This window comes from Hyperolius riggenbachi, chromosome 3 (genome assembly GCF_040937935.1).
Source record: "Hyperolius riggenbachi isolate aHypRig1 chromosome 3, aHypRig1.pri, whole genome shotgun sequence".
NCBI lineage: Eukaryota > Metazoa > Chordata > Amphibia > Anura > Hyperoliidae > Hyperolius > Hyperolius riggenbachi.
Window position 1 is genome coordinate 359,171,408 of NC_090648.1, and position 25,986 is coordinate 359,197,393.

A 25,986-nucleotide genomic window follows, 5' to 3' on the forward strand; every position below is an offset into this window, starting at 1 on the left:
TCCGAACCACGTGACCCATTCGGCCAATCACAGCGCTAGCCGAACGTTTGGGGAACGTTCGGCCATGCGCTCTTAGTTCGGCCATGCGGCCGAACGGTTTTGCCGAGCACCATCAGGTGTTCGGCCGAAATCGAACATCACCCGAACAGGGTGATGTTCTGCAGAACCCGAACAGTGGCGAACACTGTTCGCCCAACACTAATCATAACAGACACATTTTATATTAACTTTTTGGAAATAGCCCAGGCAATATTTTAGAGGTTAGGCATTACATTTACCACACTAAATTATTTTTTGTTGCTAAACCTATTTATACAATCTTTACATTAAACCTAAAAGAGGGAAAAGTAGGGCAGAAAGAGGGACAAGGGTATTTAGTTTGTAAATAGGTACAGTCCCTCCACAGTAGGTGGGTGAGAGTGCAGAGCACTCTGGACATCTTTTCACTGAGCCAGTGGGTGATTTAGCTTATCTACCTCCACTCACAGCTGAAATTTGGTAGCCTGACTTTTTTTTTTTTACTATGTAAAGCTAAAGAATTGATTGGAGATTAATGTTTTGTTTTTGTTTGCTATAGGGAAAGACGCTTACTGGTCTAAGTGGTTTGCTGGTAAGTAATGACTAGTGCTATAATTTATTTTTGTGCTTAAAACAATAATTTACGTCTAGCTCTGTAAACCATATCAGCTAATATCTGCTAATATCTAACTCTAACAGTGTAACTCAGCATACCTACAGGAGGCTTAGTTTTGATCTATATACAAGGTAATTTTTGTGCCGGGTGATGCCAACATTTAGAAGAAAGTTCTCTCACGGATATAAAAAAGATCCTGAACAGATTAGAATCTGTCTGTCTAACTTTACATTTTACAATAGTCAATGGAATCTTTTGGGGTTGGTCAGTGGGGGCTATCATTCTGCTTTGACTGATGGCCAACATGGTACAATACTTTACTGCTATTGGGTCTCCATTCACTAGCTGCTAAATTTTGATGGGGTCACTAGCCTTAGGAATACAAGCAAAATATTTATTAGGAATGAGACCTACCAGACAAATATCAAATACCAGCCATTTAATTATGAAAAAATTCCCTATTTTAGGCAGGGGGGAGTAATTCTCATGATCTGTACTCTGTGCAGCGCTGCAGAAGATGTTGGTGCTATATAAATACTACATAATAATAATAATCTGTGCCTCATGTCACTAACTGTCCTCAGAAGCTTACACTCTAATTACTATCTCATGTCATCCCTAGTGACACGAGGTAGGGCTTGGATTGTAAAATGATGGGGACAGTTATTAACATGAAGCAGGGATTATTAGATACAGAAAAAGAACTCCAAATAATCATACAAAACTTTAATAGCTGCACACTAATATTTCAGGGTAACACAGTGCCCTTTTGTCAAGAAACAAAATGCAGAAACATCTGAAAAAAACATAGATCACATAATAAATCAAACAGAACTCAGATCATAAACCTATTATACTCGTGCTCAAGTAAGCCATCACTAAAACACCAGCGCAGACCCATGTCATAAATAGATGGGAGGACCTTCCAGAAATGCAATGCTCATGCGCAATAAAACAGAGCGCCCCCTCTGGGGAAATGTGGTTACCGGAGGCACACAAAACGCAGCAGCTACAGGAAGAATAGTGTCACAAATAGCCGCCATAAGAAAATACTCATGTAAATTGCCATGTAAATAGCCGCTACTGCATAATAATGGCACAAATAGCTGCTACAAATAGTGGGGACCCCCCCCAGAAAGTAGCAGACATACTGAGTTTAGTGTTAGGACTAAGTGGGGGTTGTCAGTGTTAGGGAGGGGTAGGTTAGTATTAGGAGTAAGCAGGAGGCATCGATGTTAGTGCTAGGAGTAGGTAGGGGTGGTTAGTGTTAGGCATAGATAGGTGAAGGTTAGTGAGAGAATTAAGGTACATAGGGTAAGTAGAATATCGGTATAATTACCGATATTCTACTTTCGAGAATAGTAAAATATTTACAAAAATACCAATATTTTCTATCATTACTAAGGGCACACATTTTTCCTTGCACCTTTTTCCCATGTATGCACAATTCAGACCCCCAGAAAAATGGATCTGGTTTATATTGTGTATTAACGCCCATTTGCAAGTCAAACCATATAAACATGGGGAAAGCAACTAAAAAGGAGTCCCAGTGGCCAGCTCATGCAGGACAATAGTTAGATACCTGGATAAACACCTGTAAAAGTTAATTTAGCTATAACAGAAAAATCACTAAACTTGTTTGTTTTGGATTTATGTTACACCACACACCAATATGTATTCACCATCTCACTCAGAGCAATGGAATGCACTTCTGAGTGGACATCTATAAAATCTGCTTAGAATACAAAAACAGTGGGTATTTTGCTTCTTAGAGATTTGCTGTGTGGCCCATTGGTACGCCTCTATTTTATCCTGAAAACGTATTATCATTATGTTCTCCATAGTTATCTCGTTATCTTCACTTAATGCATCTGCAACTGAAATGGTCCTTATTTATGTGGTGAAAACAAAAACCTCATTTAAAAGAATTCAAAATAAAACTCGAAAAGGCTTTATGGTTAGCTAAGCGAATGGTTGGCATAGAGGTTGGGAAAGCTGGACACAAGGGAGATGGGGTAAGAGGGGGACAAAGGAAACAGGCATAACTTTATATATATACTAGGTGACCTAAGCCCGTTTAAAAACGGGCTCTAGGTCTGTGTCGAATCCCCATCCCCTCTCATCCACTCCCTTCCCATTCTCCGCCTCAGTGTCACTGCGCTTGCGCGCACCCGCCGCGCACTCCGCGCGCATGCCGCCCGCTGACCCGTCGGAGACCCGGCTGCCTGCTGACACGCCGCCCGCTCGGCTCCCTGGTCCCACGCTATCCCTGTGTAGCGTTGTCCGTGCTGTGCAATGCGCACATGCGCACAACGGTTCAGCACGGACATCGCTACACAGGGACAGCGCACGGACACAGGGGCTTTATTATAGAGAATAAAAAAATCAATGACCTTTCATGTCAAAAGATGTTGATTGACCGATGAAGATGGTAGTGCACACTCAAGGATACTAAATATCCGGTAACTGTACCAGTGATAAACAGAAAATCTGTGATATAGACCTTGATTCCCTAAAGAATACCGTGCTTAGCAGCACGGGTTAAACCACCAAGCACACGCTACCCCTGCTGCTGTTGCGTAGCGTGTGCTCTTTGGAGTTATTTGGAGTTATTTGAATTATTGCGGGTCATGCTACATCCTATCGCTCGGTTTTCAAGGGAGTGCGTCTAACTTCAAAGAGTGTCGTCATGGAGGAGTCCGCACACAGACTTATCGGAGCAATCACCACAATTTTATTGTCCCATCACATGTACAAAGATACATAGTCAGACCTGCATAGGCCGACAATCGTTTCGGGGCCACTCAGGGTCCCCTTTATCAAGGCAAGTAGCAGAAAAGACATATACACCTAGTCAGTGCAAAACAATCACAATAAGTACCCCCAAGCACAAATCCCTATCTACGCCCATGGGCGTGTGCATCAATCAAAAAATCGTTTCATATTTGAATTGCAGACTGTGTCCAATCATTAGATCTTCTCACCTGTCAGTCCTGCCCTGCTCACCGCCTCCACCAGCCCACATCAGAGTTAACATCACAGCGTTCGTCTCCATGCATGGCGTGGGCGTGGCTACTGGTCACTCCAAGGACCAACCAACCCTCAGCCAATCAGCATGTCAGCGCGTTCCGCATCACGTGTACGCACATACGCATCGTCACATGGCGTGCGCAAGCACGTCCATCTCAATGTCGTGGCGTCATGCGTACGTATAGACGCATAGTCACGTAACATCAACGCGTACGCCACAGCATGCGCATGCGTCCCACCCTGCTGCACTAGGCAGTCTCAAAAAGGGGCGTATGACTGAGACGTCATATGCAACCATCTTTTGGGCATGTCAACAATAGATATAAGAACTGCGCATTGTATTCAATTAGCATACCGTTGCCATAACACCACCACATTAGGTGCAGTCCCATACTATAACAATATGAGACCGCACAAAAAACGAATGTCACTCTAGTGGGCATGTAGAGCCATAGGACAGGCGGACTGTATACCACACAGGTGAGACAAAGCAATATTGCAAAGACACATATCTGCATATATTCACATTTTAGGAATTAAAGGATATGTTGAAGGGGGCATCCGGCAACCCTCGAAGTGCATGTGACAACCCCTATGAAACATAAAACATAAGTAATCATAAAAACACTTAAAAACAACCTGTTGCAAACAAAAACAAGTCTCTCAGGATCACCGTGAGGGGAGGATCTATCCTTGGCTGACCGGTGTTAGAGATTATAATAACGGGATTGCAATCCAACCACAGAGACCCCTTGGTCGGGGTAGAGGACGCGGCAGACCCAAACCGAGACGCCCTAGAGTGAGACCAGGTGGCAGTGACGTGGCATCGGAAAATCCGACATCTGATAGCGACGGAGGCGGAATTGCAATTGGTGGCCGGGGACAACAGACCCCTTTTCACAGGGATCAAGGAAACGAAGACCCAGGAGGGGCAAGGGTCACAAATCGACCTCCAGCTTACCAGATTCAAACACGACGAGAAACCCAGAAGTCCCGATAATCAATCTGTCTGGTAAAGAATTGTCAGCAAGCGAAACCAGTCTGCTATCTAGGGGGTTATCATTTTGCCCTTTCTCGGGGTTTAATAGGTTCACCTTTGAGGTGGATGTCTTTAAATTTGAAAGAATGCTCAAGTTGAAACAGTTCTTCGATAAAAAGCCCACCACTGACACCCCCCCTGCACCAAGCAACCCTCTGAGATTACGGAGTGAGTGGACACCTCCAGGTATGTTCAATAGCATTGAATGCTTTTCACAAACGATTAAGGGTCAAGTTGATGCATTTGATAGTAAATTGGGGAATCAAAGATATTATAATCTGTCCAGGGATGAACGTACTGCCCTTGTTGATCTTGCTGAAAATAGGGAACTTATTATTAAACCGGCAGATAAGGGGGGTGCAGTGGTGGTGTTGAACTATGGTGAGTATCGTGGAGGCATGATGGACATGCTATCCGATACGACCAGTTATGTGCCCATCTCGAGGGACCCCACCTCTTCAATTATGTCAAAGATCAAAGCACTGGTGGACTTGGGTTTATTGAACGGTTGGATCGATGAAAACCTGAGTAGTTATCTGGTTAATGATTTTCCCCAAATACCGGTCATATATGGCCTTCCTAAGGTCCATAAGGGTACTTCTCCATTAAAATACAGACCTATTGTGTCCGGGACAAATTCAGCCACGCAGCCTCTGGCCCGCTTGGTGGACCAAGTCCTGCAACCCTTTGTGAGGTCCCTACCAGCTTACATTAAGGACACTGAGGATTTCCTGATGAAACTGGGGGCTCTGGGAAGTGTGGGTGGGGATGTGTACCTGTGTACAATGGATATTTCTTCCTTGTACACATGTATACCCAACCAGGAGGGACTTGTTGCTGTTAGACATTTTTTGACTAAGGGCTTAGAACTTGATGTTCAGCACAAATGTTTGCCCACTGAGTTTGTTTTGAATTGTCTGGAGGTAATTTTGGAAAATAATTGCTTTAGATTTGAAAACATGTGGTTCAGACAATGCAGGGGGACTGCCATGGGCAGCTCGGCAGCTCCTGCATTCGCAAACCTATTTGTGGGTTTCCTGGAGGAAACCATGATTTTTCCCAGTGTACCATTCCGGGAGGGTGTCGTCAAGTGGCTCAGGTTTATTGACGACATCTTCCTGGTCTGGAGGGGTGATGAGAATGCCCTTCTGGCGTTCATTGAGTTTTTGAGCAGTCTCATTGAGGGCATTGTGTTTAATCCTGAATGGTCCCCGACAAGTGTTACATTTCTGGACGTGCGTGTCATCATTGAGGACTGGGGTTTTCGCACGACTTTGTATCAAAAGCCCACTGATCGCAACAGTTTGCTGAGGTATGAAAGCTTTCATCCCGAGCATCTGAAAAACTCATTGCCGGTGTCTCAGTACCTTAGGGTGCTGCGGATCTGCAATGATGCGTCCGATCGGGCATCCCAGATTTCTCTGATGACTAGTAGGTTCAAGGAGAGGGGCTACCCTGGGGATGTTCTTGAGATGGCCTTGAGGAAGGCAGAGGATAGATGGCTAGGAGTGGATCGACGGGACCGCAACAGGGAGACGGGAATTCCCTTCGTGCAGACATATAGTCGTGCAGCTAAGGGAATACAGCGTATCGTGGAGGCACATTTGCCCATACTGGCGGCGGATAAATCCCTCCCGAATTTGGTTAAGAAAAAACCTCTGCATTCCTACAGGTCATGTCCTAGTCTGAGAACTAGATTGGTTGAGGCCGATCCCTGGCAAAAATATGCTAAACCCCAAATGATGTTGTCTCAGAAAACTGGGTGCTTTAAGTGCTTTAGGTGTAATGTATGCACAGCACTTAACACTGGAAGTTACTTTGTACACCCCCATACTTGCCAGAAGTACAGTATCAAACAATATCTGAACTGCGACTCGGACTTCGTTGTATATCTCTTGAAGTGTCCCTGTGGCCTGGCCTATGTGGGTAAGACCACGGGGCCATTCAAGAAACGATTCCAGAAGCATCGCAGTGACATTAAAATGGCACTTGAGGCAGAGGAGAAGGGTAGGAAACCAGATGCCACCAAACCAGTGGCAGTACATTTTCTTGAGGCAGGACACAGTATGCACAGTTTAAGGGGGATGGCTATCGAACAGGTGTTGGCCCCTAGAAGAGGGGGCGATCGGAAAAAGCGTTTGCTACAAAGGGAAGCGTTCTGGATTTTTACATTAAATACTGTGAAGCCCAATGGTCTTAACAGCAATAATGGATTAGCATGTTTTCTGGGTGAGCGATAATGTGTCATATACTATCAATGTTTTTGTTTGCAACAGGTTGTTTTTAAGTGTTTTTATGATTACTTATGTTTTATGTTTCATAGGGGTTGTCACATGCACTTCGAGGGTTGCCGGATGCCCCCTTCAACATATCCTTTAATTCCTAAAATGTGAATATATGCAGATATGTGTCTTTGCAATATTGCTTTGTCTCACCTGTGTGGTATACAGTCCGCCTGTCCTATGGCTCTACATGCCCACTAGAGTGACATTCGTTTTTTGTGCGGTCTCATATTGTTATAGTATGGGACTGCACCTAATGTGGTGGTGTTATGGCAACGGTATGCTAATTGAATACAATGCGCAGTTCTTATATCTATTGTTGACATGCCCAAAAGATGGTTGCATATGACGTCTCAGTCATACACCCCTTTTTGAGACTGCCTAGTGCAGCAGGGTGGGACGCATGCGCATGCTGTGGCGTACGCGTTGATGTTACGTGACTATGCGTCTATACGTACGCATGACGCCACGACATTGAGATGGACGTGCTTGCGCACGCCATGTGACGATGCGTATGTGCGTACACGTGATGCGGAACGCGCTGACATGCTGATTGGCTGAGGGTTGGTTGGTCCTTGGAGTGACCAGTAGCCACGCCCACGCCATGCATGGAGACGAACGCTGTGATGTTAACTCTGATGTGGGCCGGTGGAGGCGGTGAGCAGGGCAGGACTGACAGGTGAGATGATCTAATGATTGGACACAGTCTGCAATTCAAATATGAAACGATTTTTTGATTGATGCACACGCCCATGGGCGTAGATAGGGATTTGTGCTTGGGGGTACTTATTGTGATTGTTTTGCACTGACTAGGTGTATATGTCTTTTCTGCTACTTGCCTTGATAAAGGGGACCCTGAGTGGCCCCGAAACGATCGTCGGCCTATGCAGGTCTGACTATGTATCTTTGTACATGTGATGGGACAATAAAATTGTGGTGATTGCTCCGATAAGTCTGTGTGCGGACTCCTCCATGACGACAGTGTTTGATAGAAGCCTTGGGGCCCGGCACCAGCCTACCCACTGACGTGAGTGCGGTCTTTGTTTCATTTAACTTCAAAGAGCACACGCTACGCTACAGTAGTTAGAGTTGGACTACCAGTATCCACACCTCCTAATGCACACTATTTGGCATTTATTCTTTATACTTAATGCTAGACATTTAAAGTGTACACAATTTACTAAGCTCATCTGCTGTCTTTAATAATGATTATAGTTGTATGCCATTTTTACTGTTATCACCATGGTGATAAAGCATTTAGTATTCACTAAGGATCCTGTCTTTAAGTCAAGGAGAGATTTCTAAAGTTAAGGTTTTAATCCTTAAAATAAAGACATCATTCTAAAGTTAAACACAGGATGCTAATTCACAAAGAGGAATGCAAATGTAAAATGTGATAGGAGTTATCACCTGGTCTAAGCTGCTGTTAAGTTGAGTGTTACCTTAGACTGCAATGTAAAGTGAAATATTCTGAGCTGTCTGCTTTATTTTTCTTACTAGTTTATGCAAAAGGGGACTCTGTATAGGGAGAAATATACACAGTAGGTACACAGAGAGGGAGGGAGAGAGAGACACCAAGCATACATACACATACACAGAAATTCCCACACAGAGACACAGAAACACACACAGCCTTTCTCTACTTTACTGGCTGTCCTACACAGGCTAGCTGTAATTATCCTGGTCACAGGAGGGGTGGAGTTACATCCTGCATGTGCTCCTCCCCTCCCTATATACCGCATGAGAAAATAACTACAAAGGTTTTAATTTAAGAACTAAAGTTATAAGACAAAATTCTCACTGTGAAAGTTTATCACTACATGTTCATAAGGAAAGCTTCTTTAGTGAATTAACACTAAGGTACAAATGATGCAAGTGTCTGACAGATTTACTGTCAGATCAACTAGTTTCAACATTGTAAGGAAATATAAGGGAGGGGGGGGCAACGAGAGCCCACAATAGTGTAGTATGTACTGGTAATGGGGGTGGGTAATGAAAAAGTAAGTAGAAAATACTCACAAACCAGAGTTACCGCATAGGCAACCACTGTAGATGCAGGTGGGAAGATTAGCCGTTCCCACTCTGGATTAAGAAGTCGCTCTCCGTAGATCAGAAGAAAGGGGTGGACTCTGGTATCAGAGGCCCTCAGAGGCATCTGGCATTATCTTGACCGACTGCTGTTATTTACTATTGCCTGAAGAAGCAGGTTTATACCTATGAAACGCATTGCATCTTCTGTGGAGTAGATCAATAAGTTTCTGTGATATTGAATCTCACAGTTTTTTTGTGTCCTTGAAGGAGGTAAGACTTACTGCCTCCTCAGCAATTTTTTACTATTTTAGTTACTTTTATCCTCTTGGCAACTCCGTTTTTTCTTCTTACAACTACTTGTATTTCCAACATGTCTGATCTGATTTCCAATAGATTTTCAGATCAATTTTCCATAGAAGTGAACAAAAAAATCAGTCAGACATGATCGGTCTGATAGTAAATCTGTCAGAAAATTGCATTGTGTATACCTAGCATTGAAATACTGATTGATGTGTGATGATACGTTTTCACTTGCCTCCTTATCATCACTAGTATGATCTTAGTGAATTGTGGTCATTGTCTCATTTATTATATATCAAATATCCCTATTGGGAGAGCTAACTGCTTGTTCTCCTTGTTTGTTATAGATGTCATTACATGAGCATTTGTGTACTTAATTTTTAACTGCTAATAAAAATAACTATTCCAAAAAAAATGATATTTGTTTACAGACTAGCAATACATACCTTCTCTCTATGCCACAAAAGAAAAATTACCACTGAGGCTATATCGTTCTTTCTGTCTCATCCAAATGCACTGTACTCCTGGGATGCCCTTCAAAAGATTTAAAAATGCAGAATCTGTGTAAACACAGCTGTGAGGCCACACATTGGGGGACTTATATAACTTAGTACAAATATATATATATATATATAGATATATATATCTATATATATCTATATATATCTATATATATATATATATATATATATATATATATATATATATATATATATATGCTGGAACATGCTCTACTATCCTTACAGTATTATAGTGAGGGATGCAGATTAGAATAGCTATGCTGTTGTGTTGTCTACTTACCTATTGTGCTGCATTTTCTTCATTAATTAACCCTCTGTTCTAAATGCAAAATATTTTTGCTTATTGTAGGGAAAAATCGATCTGAATCTTGATCTGGGTTTGAAGACGATTGTTGGGGGGCTTTTAGGATGATTGGTGAAATTAAATTTGCCAACTTCTGAAGACAAATGTAAGGAACACTTTGATTTCTGGAGCCAGTATAAACTTTAAATGGTATAGCATCTTGTAGGCTTAAAGTATTACTGTTGGTCATAAAATCAAAAATTAATTCTTTATTTTTATCTGGTAAACAAGTAGTAAGGATGCTAACCAGGTAATCCAAAAGTTAAAATCACTATTACTTTTCTTGTTGATAAATGATCATTCCTGAGTTTACCTGACTGTTATTTGGTACAGACAAAATTTAGTATGCAAAAAAGGAAGGTGCAGGGCATGTTGGGTTGTCCTTTCTTGCTTTTCTACTTCCCCCTCAGACTATAACTAATGCAGCCTGATTGGCTGAAGCATCTTTCCCTTCCTTCTTTTTCCCCTGCCACACCTCTGTTCCTCTCTGATTGGTCAGTATTTCTTATGCTGAGACAATGCACTTTCTATAGTTGAGGGCGGGCAATGCATACACAACCAGGCAGAGGAGAGTAAGGAAGGAAATTACACCAGGATTGGCTTCAGAATAGCCACAGTTAAAATAGGAAATTCTAAGAAGGATTTTTTTTTTACTGTATAAAAATCACTAAAATCAAACTGTGGATAGTGCAATACTTACATTATATAAGTAGAGCAAGTATTTATCTACTTATATATGTGTGTTTTTTTTCTGAGCTAGTATGGCTCACAGCTCCTCTTTAAGCAAGCAATACATTTATACAACTTTTTCAGAAATAGTCCAAAAGTATTTGTATACTTAAAGAGGCACTATAACAAAACCTGTTACATTTACAACTTATCAGTAAGAGGTCAAGAGGTCAAACCCATCAGATTAATCACACAAGAGTAATTTACAGTGCATGTTACTCTGGGACAAACATACATCTTATGCATATGAGTACACATGTATTTTACATTTAATTTTTCATCACAGTACCCATTTAAGGAAGCAGATAGAACATCACTCAACAATTCTATACACTGACTGCTCAACCTGATGGAATGGCATGCATCCAGGCCTGGATTTACATCACAGGAGCCTATAGGCACAGATGTCCTGGCTCCCTAGACTTCACCCAAGCTCACTACTATCAAAAGTCCCCGAATGTCTATTCGCTGTATCTACATTTATGTCATCCCGCTTCCTCAAACTCAATATGAGCAAAACGGAGATTGTGATTTTTCCACCTTTGCTCTCTGTTCCACCTCCCATTGTCACAATCAATGTAGATAACACCCCAATAGCATCAACCCCCAAAGTTCGTTGCCTAGGGGTAACTCTGGACTCTGAGCTCTCCTTTAAACCACATATTAACACTTTAACTACCTCCTGCTACTTCCATCTCAAAAACATGTCCAGAATCCGTCCCTTCCTTTCACAAGAAGCAACTAAAATGCTTGTGCATGCCCTAATCATCTCCCGTCTTGACTGGTGCGCACGATGGCGAGAGTGCAGGCGATGGCAGTTTTCAAGCCCATATGGTCGGGCTGAGGTAGCTCAATGACAGAAAACCAGTGACTGTCCAGCTGATCGAATTTGGTCTGTCCACAATGAAGCAACAACCTTATTATCTTGAGTGTACCCCCCAACAAACTCATATAGGTCATTGCTTCATTGTGATATTCAAGCCCCTTCAACGCGGCAAGGTAACAATCACGAAGGGGAATTGACACTTGTACATGCCTTTTGTTTTGTTGTTGCAGCCGCAGTGCAGCCAGAAAAATTAGGCAGGCAAGTACACGCAACAGAAAAATGACTATAGCGGCCTTAAAAATTCAGGAATCCACCTGGAGTCCTAGACCCTGTTGGTGGTGGCAAAGTCGTCAGTCAAGCGGCCTGCAGGCAGAGATGCTGTGTGGGGACTGACTTAGTCTTCGGGCAGGCAGTCACACAGCCTGCTGCAGGCAGAGATGCTGTGTGTGGGGACTAACTTAATCTTCGGGCAGGCAGTAGCCCTCCGGGATCCATGCCTCATTCATTTTGATAAAGGTGAGGTACTGAACACTTTTTTGACCTAGGTGACTTCTCTTCTCACTGACAATGCCTCCAGCTGCGCAGGATGCTTGAGGCAGGGCAAGCCAGAAGTTGGATGGTAAATTGTGACAGCTCTGGCCACAGGTCAAGCCTGCACACCCAGTAGTCCAGGGGTTCATCGCTGCTCAGAGTGTCTATATCCACACTTAAGGCCAGGTAGTCGGCTACCTGACGGTCGAGGCATTGGTGGAGGGTGGATCTAGAAGGGCTAAGGCAAGGCGTTGGAGTAAAGAATGTCCGCATGTCCGACATCACCATGAGATCGCTAGAGCGTCCTGTCCTTGCTTGCGTGGACATGGGAGGAGGAGGAAGATTACTGGCAGTGGCACCTTTATTCCGTTGTGCTGTGACATCACCCTTAAACACACTGTAAAGCATACTTGTCAGCTTGTTGTGCAAGTGCTGCATCCTTTCTGCCGTCTGGTAATTTGGTAACATCTTCACCACTTGGTGCTTATACTGAGAGTCTAGTAGTGTTGCCACCCAGTACAGGTCATTCCCCTTGAGTTTTTTTATACGGGGACCCTCAACATGCTGGATAGCATGAAAGACCCCATCTGCACAAAGTCGGATGCCGACCTACTAGCCATTTCCTCTTGCTCTTTGTCAGTGATGTCAGGTAAGTTCTCCTCCTCCACCCAGCCATGAACAATACCATGGGAAAGGTGAGCAGCACAAGCCCCCTGCGACACCTGCTGCAGTTCTTCCACCTCCTCCTCAAAAAAAAACCACCTTCCTCATCTGACTCCTCTTCCCCAGATGACTCCTCCTCCTCACTCTCCTCTGTGCTGCCACAGGTGTTGATGACAAATCTGGTTGTTTCCAACAACTCTTCCTCCTCTTACTGTTCATGCTCCTCTACAGCTTGATCCACCACTCTACGCACGGCACGCTCCAGGAAGAAAGCATATGGGGTCAAGTCGCTGATGACACCTTCACTGCGACTTACCAGGTTTGTCATCTCCTCAAACAGACGCATGAGCCTGCAGGCATTACACATGAGTGTCCAGTACTTCAGCCATAAAATGCCCAGCTCCCCAGAGCATGACCTTTGAGCATAGCTGTACAGATAGTCGTTGATGGCTTTCTCCTGTTATAGCAGGTGGTCAAACATGAGGAGCATTGAATTCCAGCGAGTCTGTCTATCGCAAATCAAACGCCTCACTGGCAAATTGTTTCTCTGCTGAATATCGGCCAAGCGTGCCATGGCCGTGTAGGAACGCCTGAAATGCCCACACATCTTCCTGGACTGCTTCAGGACCTCCTGTAAGCCTGGGTACTTACACACAAATCTTTGGATTATTAGATTAAGCACATGTGCCATGCAGGGTGCATGTGTCAACTTTCCCAAACTCAAAGCCGACAAGAGATTGCTGCCGTTGTCACACACCACATTGAAAATCTCCAGTTGGTGCGGGGTCAGCCATTGATCCACCTGTTTGTTCAGAGCAGCCAGGAAAGCTGCTCCAGTGTAACTCTCGGCTTTGTGGCAAGACATGTCCAAGATGGCGTGACACCGTTGTACCTGGCATGCAGCATAGACCCTGGGGAGCTGGGTCTGTGTAGCTGGAGAGGAGATCGCAGCACCAGTAGAGTGGCACTGCCACTCACCCGAGGAGGAGGAGGGTGACAGTGAAGAGGATGTAGCAGGAGGAGTAGGAGGAGAAGGAGAGGAGGTGGCAGCAGGCCTGCCTGCAAGCCGTGGTGGTGTCACAACTAGGTCCGCTGCACAGCCATGTACTCCCTGCTTGCCAGCGGTCACCAGGTTGACCCAATATGCTGTACAAGTAATGTACCTGCCCTGATCATGCTTTGCAGACCAGGCATCCGTGGACAGATGGATCCTTGACCCAACGCTGTGTGCCAGAGATGACACCACTTGCCTTTCAACATCACGGTACAGATTGGGTATCGCCTTTTTAGAAAAATAATTGCAGCCTGGTATCTTCCACTGCAGTGTCCCAATCGCCACATATTTTCGGAAGGCCTCAGAGTCCACCAGCTGCTATGGTGACAGCTGCAAGCTGCTGTGGGCAGAGGAGCAGGAACCACTCAAGGTGAAAGGCGGAGTGGAGGAGGGTGGGTGTGAAAGTGCAAGAGATAAAGTGGCTGAAGATGCTGCACCTGAAGGAGGAAGAAGAGGCAGGGGGTGGCTTTGCGTTTGTGTGCTGCTTTTCCTCAGGTGGTCATCCCATTGCGTTTGTGCTTTTTCATCATGTGCCTTCGTAAGGCAGTTGTCCATACGTGGGTCTTGGTCTTTCCACCACTCAATTTTTGGTGGCAGAGAGTACAGATGGCATCGCTGTCATCTGAGGCAGACACACAAAAAAATGTCCACACCGCTGAGCCCTGGGATGATGGCACTGCTCACCTTGAAGGGCATGTTGGCTGGCTGGCCATAGGTTGCGATACATGCCACCGGACACTGCCAGTCTGCCACAAGCTGTTTCTGAGGACGAGCTCCCCCTGCTTCTTTCAGCAACTCGTCTCCTCCTACTCCTCCTCTGAAATGTCCCCCTGGTTATCTTGTCTATTGGGAACCCACGTGACATCCATGGCAGTATCATCATCATCATCATCCTCCACAGCTTTGCTTGTATGAGACACCTCCAAAACTGCACCAACAACAGGTACTTCATCATCCTCACACCTTACATCCATATTGATGCCTAACTCAGACATATGAGGTGGTGGTGTAACAAGCTTAGCGCCTTCATCTTGTAACACGAATGGCTGTGAATCAGTTAATTCCCCGCCAAATAACTCCTGCAAACTGTCAAATGGAGTGGATGTGGTGCTTGTAGTAGCAGTGGTGGCTGCCGGCTGAGTGTTATGTAGGGTGCCAGAATCAGAGCAGGAGGAGGAAGATATGTCACAGTTCCGTGCAGAAGCTGAGGTAGATGAGGTGTTCTGTGTTAAATAGTCAACTACGTCCTGACAATCTTCGGAGTTGATGGTACTTGCCTTCTGAACACTGTACTTTGGTCGAGGGCAGCACAAAATCACGTCAGCACAACCTCGAACAGACCTGCCGGGTGGCCTGCCTCTGGCTCTGCCTCTGCCTGTTGTTTTGTCCATATTGGGGGGGGATGAAGAGAAAGGTATGCACTGCCTTGACTAATACAATGTGCAGTCACACAGATGCAGTGAAAAGTATACACTGACTGCTGGTATAATACAATTTGCAGTCACACAGATGCAGTGAAAGGTATACACTGAATGCTGGTACAATACAATGTGCAGTCACACAGATGCAGTTAAAGGTACTGACTGCTGGTATAATACAATGTGCAGTCACACAGATGCAGTGAAAAGTATGCACTGACTGCTGGTATAATACAATGTGCAGTCACACAGGTGCAGTGAAAAGGTATACACTGACTGGTATATAAAACAGTGTGCAGTCACACAGATGCAGTGAAAGGTATGCAGTGACTGTTGGTATAATACAATGTGCAGTCACACAGATTCAGTGAAAAGTATGCAGTGACTGGTGGTATAATACAATGTGCAGTCACACAGGTGCAGTGAAAAGGTATGCACTGACTGGTATATAAAACAGTGTGCTGTCACACAGATGCAGTGAAAGGTACTGACTGCTGGTATAATACAATGTGCACAGTGGGAGACATGGCAGCGCTTTCAAACAACCTCATACCTGAATGATTTAACTGCAATGGTGAGCAGAGCTCCAGAAACTGGACTAAATTACACACCCAGCATACACTGCAGGCAAAGAGAGGGAGGGGGAATTAGTGATTAAGCTGCATCAGTGGGCAGAGCTCCAGAAACTGGACTATATTACACACCCTGCATCACTATAGACCAAGGGGGGGTGTTAGCTTCAGTGATAATTAGTGCACAAATTATGACCTAATAGACTTCCCCACGGCGGTGACGTACCCCCTTGGGGAAGACCTACCTCTAACCTAGCAATAAAAACATAATTCCTCGTGCTGCTATAATACAATGTGCAGCCACACAGATGCAGTTAAAGGTATGCACTGACTGCTGGTATAATACAGTGTGCAGTCACACAAATGCAGTTAAATGTATGCACTGATTGGTATATAAAACATTGTGCAGTCACACATATGCATTGCAGATATGCAGTGGAAGGTATGCAACAACAACAACAAATAACATTTGTAAAGCGCTTTTCTCCCGTAGGACTCAAAGCGCGTAAGCATGGCTCCTACCAATAAATGGTTGATTGGTAAGTTATGGAACAGAGGAAGAATTCTATAAGTCCGGAAATGTCAGGCTAAACAGGGGGCTTTTCAGTCTTGATTTTAATAACTCCAGGGATGGGGCTGTCTTTACTGCGTATGGTAGGGAGTTCCAAAGTGTAGGGGCAGCATGACAGAAAGCTCTGTCTCCAAAGGTTTTGAGGTGCACTCGGAGTGACAAAGTTTATAGAACCTGCTGATCTGAGGCTATGAGAGGTGGGGTGCAGTTTCAGCAAGTCCTTCATGTATCCAGGGTCCAGATTGTGCAGTGATTTGAATGTCAGCAGTCCAATCTTGAAGAGTATTCTCCATTCTACTGGTAGCCAGTGCAGTGAGCAAAGGATTGGTGTAATGTGACAGTGGCGAGGCTGATTTGTTAGCAATCTGGCAGCAGCATTCTGCACTAATTGCAGGCAGAGCACTGAGCAGGTCCTTTTTGGGGAGGCCTGCATAAAGGACATTGCAGTAGTCCAGCCATGATGTGATGAAGGCGTGAACTAGGATTGGAAGATCCTCTGGGGGAATCAGATGTTTAATTTTTGCAATGTTCTTCAGATGAAATAAGAAGATTTGACTACAGCTGAAATGTGGTTTCTGAAACTCAATTCCCCATCGACTAGCACACCAAGGCTGCACACAAGGTTGAAGCTGTTTATGTCTGAATTCCCTATCCTGATTGGTGTTGATTTAGGATAGAGCTGTTTTGATGGCAAGTGCAGGCTTTGGACAACAAGGTTGTTTTGTCAGCATTCAGTTTCAACCAGTTATCATTCATCCACGCCTGTAGCTCAGCTAAGCAAGAATTTATTTTTGGAGTAGGGTCTGTTCCACCAGGTTTGAAGGACAGGTATAGCTGCGTGTCATCGGCATAGCAGTGGTATGTCAGGTCATGTTGTTGGATAATTGTACCGAGTGGTAACATGTAGATTGCAAACAACAGTGGGGGTAGGATTGATCCTTGTGGCACTCCAAATTTTAGAGGTGCAGGGTTGGACATGATAGGACCTAGGGATACTCTCTGTGTTCTGTCAGTCAAGAATGATCTGAACCACTGGAGGACTGATCCATTGATGCCATAGTACTCCTGTAGTCTGTTGAGCAGGATTTCATGGTCAACTGTATCAAAAGCCACTGAGAGATCCAACAGGATTAGGATGGAGCGTTCCCCTCTGTCCCTTGCCATGAGCAGATCGTTGCAGACTTGGATGAGGGCTGTATCACAGCTGTGGTGTTTCCTAAAGCCAGATTGTAGAGGGTCCAGGATGTTAATTGTTGAGAGCCTGGCTTCAAGTTGCAGATGGACATCCTTTTCAATAACTTTACCTAGGAAGAGGAGGTTGGAGACAGGTATGTTGCTGCTCATTGCATCTGGATCCATGGAAGGTTTTTTAAGAAGGGGCTTGATTATTCCTTCTTTCAGAGAGGTAGGAAACCTCCCTGCTTGCAGAGAGCAATTTACTATTTTATGAAATGCTGGACCAAACAGGTCAGGGCATTTCAGCATATGCTTAGTTGGTCCAGGTCGCAGGTTGTCTGGCAGAGGCTACAGAGAATGTCTGTGATCTCTTCCTCACTAGTGCTTTTGAAGTCAGTCCAGCATGTTAGGTTGTTCTTGCAACTGTTTACAGGGGGTTTAATAAGTCTTAGGTGCTGTGGACTGAATGAGAGATCGAATAGAGGACACTTTGTCAGAAAAGTAGCAAGCACAGTTTTCACATAGCTCCTTTGAGGGATTTATAGTAGAATTTTGACAGAATGGGTTGCAGAGGCTGTCAACTGTGCGGAATAATTGGGCTAGCCTGTTTGCGGCCAGCCCAATGATGCGGCCTTTGCAATCTCCAGTGACTGGTGGTATAATACAATGTGCAGTTGCACAGGTGCAGTGAAAAGGTATGCACTGACTGGTATATAAAACAGTGTGCAGTCACACAGATGCAGTGAACAAGGATGCACTGAATGTGCTGGGCCTGGCACAGTATAGTAATTAGCAAGGGCCAGCTGTGACAGACAGGTCTGTATATGCAGTGTCAGTGAGCCACACAAAAAAAAACACATCACAGGAACATAAGCTCTCAGAGCATAAGAGCTTTTTTGTGGTGCTTTTCATCAACAAATATCAGCAAAGAGCAAGCTAACAAGACCTAACTATCGCTTTTCCTATCTCTCCAGCAACCTGTCCCTTCTCTCACTAAAGCAGGCAGCAGACAGAGTGAGAAAATGGCCGACGCTGCTGCCTTATATAAGGGGGGGTGGGGGTCCAGACGGGAATGCAGCCTGGTTGGCTGCAATGTGTCTGTTGACTGTGAAGTAGAGGGTCAAAGTTTAGCCCAATAATGTAGTATAGGGGCGGGTCAAACTCGCTATATGTTCGCGGTTCGACATAAACGCGAACCCCCGTTTTTCACCAGCGAATAGAGATGGCCGGCAAACAGTTCCAGGCGAACTTCTGGTGGTTCGTGTTCACCATCTAAGGCGAACTTTTCTGGAAGTTCGGTTCGCCCCCATAGTGCACCATTAGGGTCAACTTTGACCCTCTACATCACAGTCAGCAGGCACATTGCAGCCAATCAGGCTACACTCTTTCCTAAAGCCACTCCCCCCCTTATATACGGCAGGCTCCGCCGGCCATTACACTCACTCGTGTGCCTGCAATAGTGAGAGAAGGGACAACTGCTGGCAGACTCTCATAGGGAAAGATTAGTTAGGCTGTTATAGGCTTGTTAGCTTGCTCCTGGCTGATTCTTATTGCTAAAATAGCACCCCACAACAGCTCTTTTGAGAGCTAATCTTGTTTTTGTGATCAATTTTTTTTCTGTGTGTCCCACTGACACTTGTGTTACATAGACAACCTTGCTAATTCATACTGTGTGTGTGCCACTGCCAGGCCCAGCACATTCAGTGACTACCTGTGTGTGTGACAGCAGGTGCACATTGTAATACCCATTACTGCATATACCTACCTGTTGTGTTCAGTGCACCCACCTCATCACTGCATATACCTACCTGTTGTGTTCAGTGCACCCACCTCATCACTGCATATACCTACCTGTTGTGTTCAGTGAACCCACATCATCACTGCATATACCTACCTGTTGTGTTTAGTGCACCCACCTCATCACGGCATATACCTATCTGTTGTGTTAAGTGGCACGCTTTGCGGACATTCAGCGGAGAAACAACTTGCCGGTGAGACGCTTGATATGTGATGCCCAACTCGCTGGAATTCGACCCTGCTCATGTTCTCTCGCCTGCTAGAACAGGAGAAAGCGGTCACCCTGTACCTGTACAAAAACAGTAGAAAGACACAATCTGGGGAGATGGGGATGTTGTGGCCCAACAACTGGACACTGATGCGAAATTCATGCAGGCTCATGCGGCCGTTTGAGGAGGTTACCAACCTAGTGAGTCGCAGTGAAGGCACCATCAGACTTGCCCTCCATAACAGATTCTCATTAAAGGATTTAAAGTTGATTCATTTCACATATACAGCAGGGCCTCGAAAGTCCTCCTGTATTGTTATTTTTGGTCACTACCTCGGGACGTGCAGGCCATGCCTGCTGCCTTCCTTGGATGTGCAGGGGTGGTAGCCATTTTTTAGGCTCCCACTCCAGACCGAAATCGAACCAGGATTCCCCGGCCATTACCCGTGGTCACTCGCAATGGCAGACTTGCCCTCCATAAGATCCTCGTTGCAGGTACTGAACAGCAAGCAGAACAAGTATTTAAAAAAATAGATGTGAGCTTTAACAATGGTAGAGAAAGAACCATTGAAAGTTGATAAGGCAGTCAGACATTACCTGACATCACTGAGTGAGGAAGAGCAATCTCTCCATGGTGCGCACCAGTCCAGCACGGCCGTCACTACGCAAACAGCTGTTTGCGGTGTGTTACACGGTGAGTTTGGTGTGTCAGTGTGAAGCAGTACTCTAATTACACTCCCTGATTGATGTATACACATGGGAGATGCTTTAAAGCACTTTAGGCCTGCAATTTAGCACTTAATGTGATTTCTGCCCTTAAAATGCTGCTTTGCGTCAAATCCAGATTTTTCCCCAGGACTTATGCCGTCTATCCCACTCATCCATGCAAAAACTCAGATGTTAGACCCCTTGAAACATCTTTTCCATCACTTTTGTGGCCAGCATAAGTGTTTCTAGTTTTCAAAGTTCGCCTCCCCATTGAAGTCTATTGTGGTTCGCAAAAGTTCGCGCGAACCGAACCTTCCACGGAAATTCACGAACCGAAAATCGGAGATTCAGGCCATCTCTACTGGCGAGCTATTCGGGCCATCTCTACAGAGGAGCCAACAAGGATAAAAACATATAAAAACCGTTTAAAAGGGGGAAGTTTGGTGGACTTACCTCCCTCATAGAAAAAAACAGACTGTGAGATGTTACTATAATTCACAGTAACATTTATTAAATACTCCAAAAAGTGCTTGGTCTTGGGCACCAGTGGACATTTAAGCATGACAATGACCCAAAGCACACAACAAAAGTGGTGAAGAAATGGTTAGCAGACAGCAACATTAACGTTTTGTAGCGTTTGTAGCGGCCCAGTCAGAGTCCTGACTTGAATCCAATTGAGAATCTGTGGAGGGAGCTAAAGATTAGGGGGATGGCAAGGAGACCCATCAACCTCAAAGATTTGGAGCTTATTGCTAAAGATAAATGGGTAAAAATACATGTGGAGACATGCAAAAAGCTGGTCTGCAATTATAGGAAGCTTTTGATTACTGTAATAGCCAATAAAGGCTTTTCTATTGATTATTTTGAATGGTATGAATAATTTTGGACTGGACACTTTTTGCTGAAGTGTAAATAAAAGCTGAGATTTTTTTTTTCCAACAATAGTGCCTCTTGTACATCGTCTTTTTATCTTTTGGGAGACACCTATGTCATTTACGGTCAAAAAAATTACTTGCGGGTTGAATAAAAGTAAATTTAAGTCAAAATTTGCAAGGGGTATGAATAATTATGGGCAGCACTGTACATCTTACCTACTGGTTATTTTTTATGGGAACCTCTAACTAGCTGGCTTTGTGACAATCAGAGCTCTGAAGTTATTGCCAGGTACTGATGAGGGGAGAAGGCTGCACACTGACTACACTGTAGAAAAGGAACATTATGGAAAACAAGACAGGCAAGGCAGTGCTGTACAGTACTCACAGCAATAGTCCTGCTTGCTGTAAGGCCTGGCGGGGCTATTCACCAGGAGATCAGCCCCTATGCCCCAATATAACAGCACCTTCTTCACCAAATGTGGCGCATCCCCGCTTGAACGGGAGATGAGGAAGTAACACCTGCCGACTTCAGTTACACCCAGGCCTTTTAGGTGCAAAGTATAGGAGCTGATCGTAAAGCCGACAAATAACCCACCAGAGCCAAACAGAACTAGAGGAAGTACAGCAATTCCAGAAAACAATCCAAGGTCATACATGAGAAATCAGATATATCGCAGTACAAAGGGGCTAGGCAGAAATAAAGGTCAGAGAGGCAATCCACAGGTCAGTCCAGGCAGCAAACAGGTTGGCTAGTAACAAGCAATAGGTCGGTCCAGGCAGCAATCAGGGAGAATCCAGTAACAGGCAAAGGTCAAAGTCCAGGAAACAATTCACAGGTTCAGAGAGCACCCAGCAATCAGCCACAGCTATCGATAACGATAACACGGGCAATGACAGAGTGCAATCAGCAGACTTAAATATACCAAGCATCCAATCAGTGGCCGGCCACATGCACACAGGAACCAACCACAGCTCACAGTATTCCTGCCTAGGTGTCAGCTGATTAAGGAGGTCAGCTGTCACACAACAACAACTATCCCATGTGTCAGCTGACTGATTGTCAGCTAATATCAACAACAACATCAGAGGCGGGACAGCTGACACTATCTCTGCCACCGCCGGAGGGAGTATTGCAGCTGAAGGGAACTCTGCACCTACCCACAAGCCTCATCATGCGCACACTGATTCTCAGCGAGCGCGTCATTGTGAGCAGGAGGCTGCCGAGACCCTCAAGTGCAGGGGACATCCCGGGCGCAATTGGAGAGTGAGTCCATTACACTTGCATTTTTTTATATTTGGGTTAAGGTAGGCTTTAATTAAACCAACAATGTGAAATGTTTTAATTTATTGTGTTTAATTGTACATCTGTCTTTTCTTACAGATCCCATGACCATTTTGCTGACAACAGATCATGTTAAGCTGCTTATTAGTTATAATGGCTATTGCATTTTGTTAAAGCTATTCAGATTTCTAGATAAAATGAAATGAATATATATGCATAGATAGGGAGATTTTGGTTTTCAGTACCCCCAGCAGTGCCTCTGCCTCATCTTTCCAGTGTCCACTCCCATCTTAAAATGCATTCAGAAGTAGTTATAAGATTTTCAGTGGACCTGCCAGTGCTACTAGATCTCCTTTGTGGTCAGAAGGGATGATTTCCATCTTTCTAGTGTTCCTCTTAGGTTTCCCAGTAGGGTATACAGTCTCCATAGCCACTGCTGTCTCGCAAAATTGGGCAGATAATCATGCTGTTCCTCCAGCAGCCAGCACAAATTTGAGGGGTGCCATGTCAGATCACCCCTGAATGTGGCTTGAGCCAAGGAACTTCCTTACTCTATAAATTCTGTAGACAATCTCTGTCATGGAGAAGGAAACAGATGGCCGGGCAGAGGAATCAGAGGACCACTAGCAGCAATGACCAACAAATGTATACAACTATTGTTTAATTAGGTTCAGCACACATCCATCTCTGGTCAAATTAAAATCTGCATACTTGGTGAAATGTTTGTTCATCACTAGTTCAGTACCTATGCCAGTTCTCCAGCTTTACTAGCCTCAATTTAGCAAATTTAAAGCTATGCACATATTTTTCCAGCAACTAATTGCTGATATATATATATGTATTCTGCTAAATCACAACAAAACTTCTGCTAAATGTATTGCTGCTACTGATTTTATGCAATAAAATAGAGTCATAAGATTGTCATTCTTTTGGACCTGTGTAAAAGCTAAGAGGTAGGGAGTAGGATTTCAAACTATGGAGAACGGGGGGGGGGGGGGGGGGGGGAGGAGGTGGTTAATGCTGTTTTCATCTTAGTCTTTACGGACTTAAAAAGTAACTGTCCAGCATAAAATCAAAAATCAATTCTTTATTTTTATTTAGTAAACAAGTAATACGGATGCTAACCAGGCAATCCAGACGTTACAAATCACTCTAATTTTTTTTCGCTTCATAAAACATCATTCCCCAGTTTCCAAGGCTCTTATTTGGTACATCTGCCACACACAGAAAGTTCCAGGTCATGTTGGGTTTTCTTTTTTTATTATTTACTTTCCCCTCAGACTTAAAGCGGACCAAAACCAAACTTTTTTTAATTCAAAATATTTAGTTGCACCACTCTGACACATACAAAGATAAATAAACACTCCTTCAAGCCTATGAGCATTTCAGTGCATGCTTTTCACCCTTCTCTTCTCAGGTGGCAGCCATTAGCAATTCCTCCTTTGCTGGACACCACCTACTCCAATTTGGGTCCACTTTAACTAATGCAGCCTGATTGCCTGGAGCCTCTTTCCCTCCTGTTTTCCCCTCCCACACCTCTGTTTATCTCTTATAGGCCAATATTTCTCAATGCACTTCCTACTGCAGAGCTGGGGGGGGGGGTCTGAAGACTGGGAGGGGGCAAGCAATGATACACAGAGAGTAAAGGAGGAAATGATGTCAGGATTGGCTTCAAGATAGACACAAACAAAGTGGAAAATCCTTAGAAGGATTTTCTCTTTTTTTTTTTTTACTATCGAATTATCACTAAAATAAAAACGTGGACAGTGCAATACATATGTTATGTAAGAAGAGCAAGTATTTATCTACTTATATATATATTTTTTTCTATCTGAGATAGTATGGCGGACAGCTCAACTTTAACATTTACTTACAACAAAACAAATTGTGTAACTCTAATTAGAAAACTTTAGACATACAGGACGTTAATAGTTTTGTTTACCACCTCACACATAGAATCAGGACACTGCCTGCTCCCTTTTCAACCACTCTGACAAGTCAGACTAACAAAAGTGGTAGGGTTAGACAAGTTGCATTACCGCACGGTAAAGCTCGGCAATGAAAGTCTATGGTGCCGTTCATACCTGACCAGTGCGATGCAATGTGCCGGAAGTGACATTTCTGACACATGGCCGGCACTAGGTCATCCACGCATTAGCGGACGGCTTGAGCGGCAATGTGCAAATGTCCTTTTCCCTTTTGGCTAACTCTGTACCAATAACAGCCATAATTAAAGGGAACCTTAAGTGCTTCCGCGCTTATATAGAGGTTGCCATTTTAATTTCCTTTTTAACAAAACAGATTGCCTGGCTGGCCTGCTGATCCTCTGCCTTTAATACTTTTAGCCATAGACCCCGAACAAACATGCAGATCAGGTGCTCTGACTTAAGTCTGACTGGATTAGCTGCATGCTTGTTTCAGGTGTGTGATTCAGACACTATTGCAGCTAAAAAGATCAGCACTGGACTGCCAGGCAACTGGTATTGCTTAAAAGGAAATAAATGTGGAAGCCTCACCTTAGGTTCCCTTTAAAGTGGACCTAACCTGTGTGAAAGCAACAGAAAAAATGGTAGTACAAGTAATGAAGCCAAAGCATATCTTGTGTATATATATATATATATATACACACACACACACGAAGAGGATGCAGAGACACTAGAACTAGAGGTGGCCGCCTCACTGTGGCCAATGTGCAAAATGAATTAAGATTTAAGGGATTTCTGGCAGCAATAATGTAACAAATAAAGCCAGCTCGTCGGCTCTGGCTCCTCCCGCCACCTTCAGCTCTAGCAGCCAGGGACACGCGTGGCCCACAGAGTTGTTCGTAGCAGCGGGGAAGCAGAGCGGGAACGCTGCAGACATTGCTTCTGCCAGCACCCGCTCTGCAGGAATGATTAGCAGGATTCCCTGCTTCCCTTCCATGACAAACAACTCTGGTGCATGTCCCCGGCTGCCAGAACTGAAGGAGGCGGGCAGGGGGAGGAGCCAGAGACGAGGAGCCAGCTTCATTTGTAACATTATTGCCACTGGGAATCTCTTAAATCTTAATACATTTTTCACATTGGCCGCAGCGAGGCGGTCACTTCTAGTTATGCCCAGCCAGGACCTGAAGTGGCTGGACTTCGGGTTCTGGCCGCAACATATACAACTAATATTATAAATGTTAAAGTTTGATGTTTGTTACTCAATCATGCAACAATGGCTGAACAGATTTGAATGAAATTTGGCACACACGTAGTACATTACCTGGAATAACATATAGGATGCTTTTTATCCCCATAACCAAAAAGTGGGCTGAGACAATTACAAATTTCACTGGGAAAATGTAAACTGCAACCATTCTTACACTGTTAATGGCAGGGTTCTCAAACTTTGCACCGTTGGTCACTGGGTGTC

At 44.4% G+C, this 25,986-nt stretch overlaps 1 protein-coding gene across 1 annotated transcript in view; it reads left to right on the plus strand.

Moving 5' to 3' along the window:
* The window catches only part of LOC137561542 (uncharacterized), a 61,623-nt gene extending 38,869 nt beyond the window's left edge, over positions 1–22,754 (plus strand). The window contains exons 9-11 of the mRNA XM_068272857.1: positions 578–610; positions 10,187–10,286; positions 22,690–22,754. Coding sequence (XP_068128958.1) covers positions 578–610; positions 10,187–10,249 — 96 coding nt within the window. The 3' untranslated portion in view covers positions 10,250–10,286; positions 22,690–22,754. The remainder of the gene's footprint in view (positions 1–577; positions 611–10,186; positions 10,287–22,689) is intronic.
* The last annotated feature ends 3,232 nt before the right edge of the window (positions 22,755–25,986 follow it).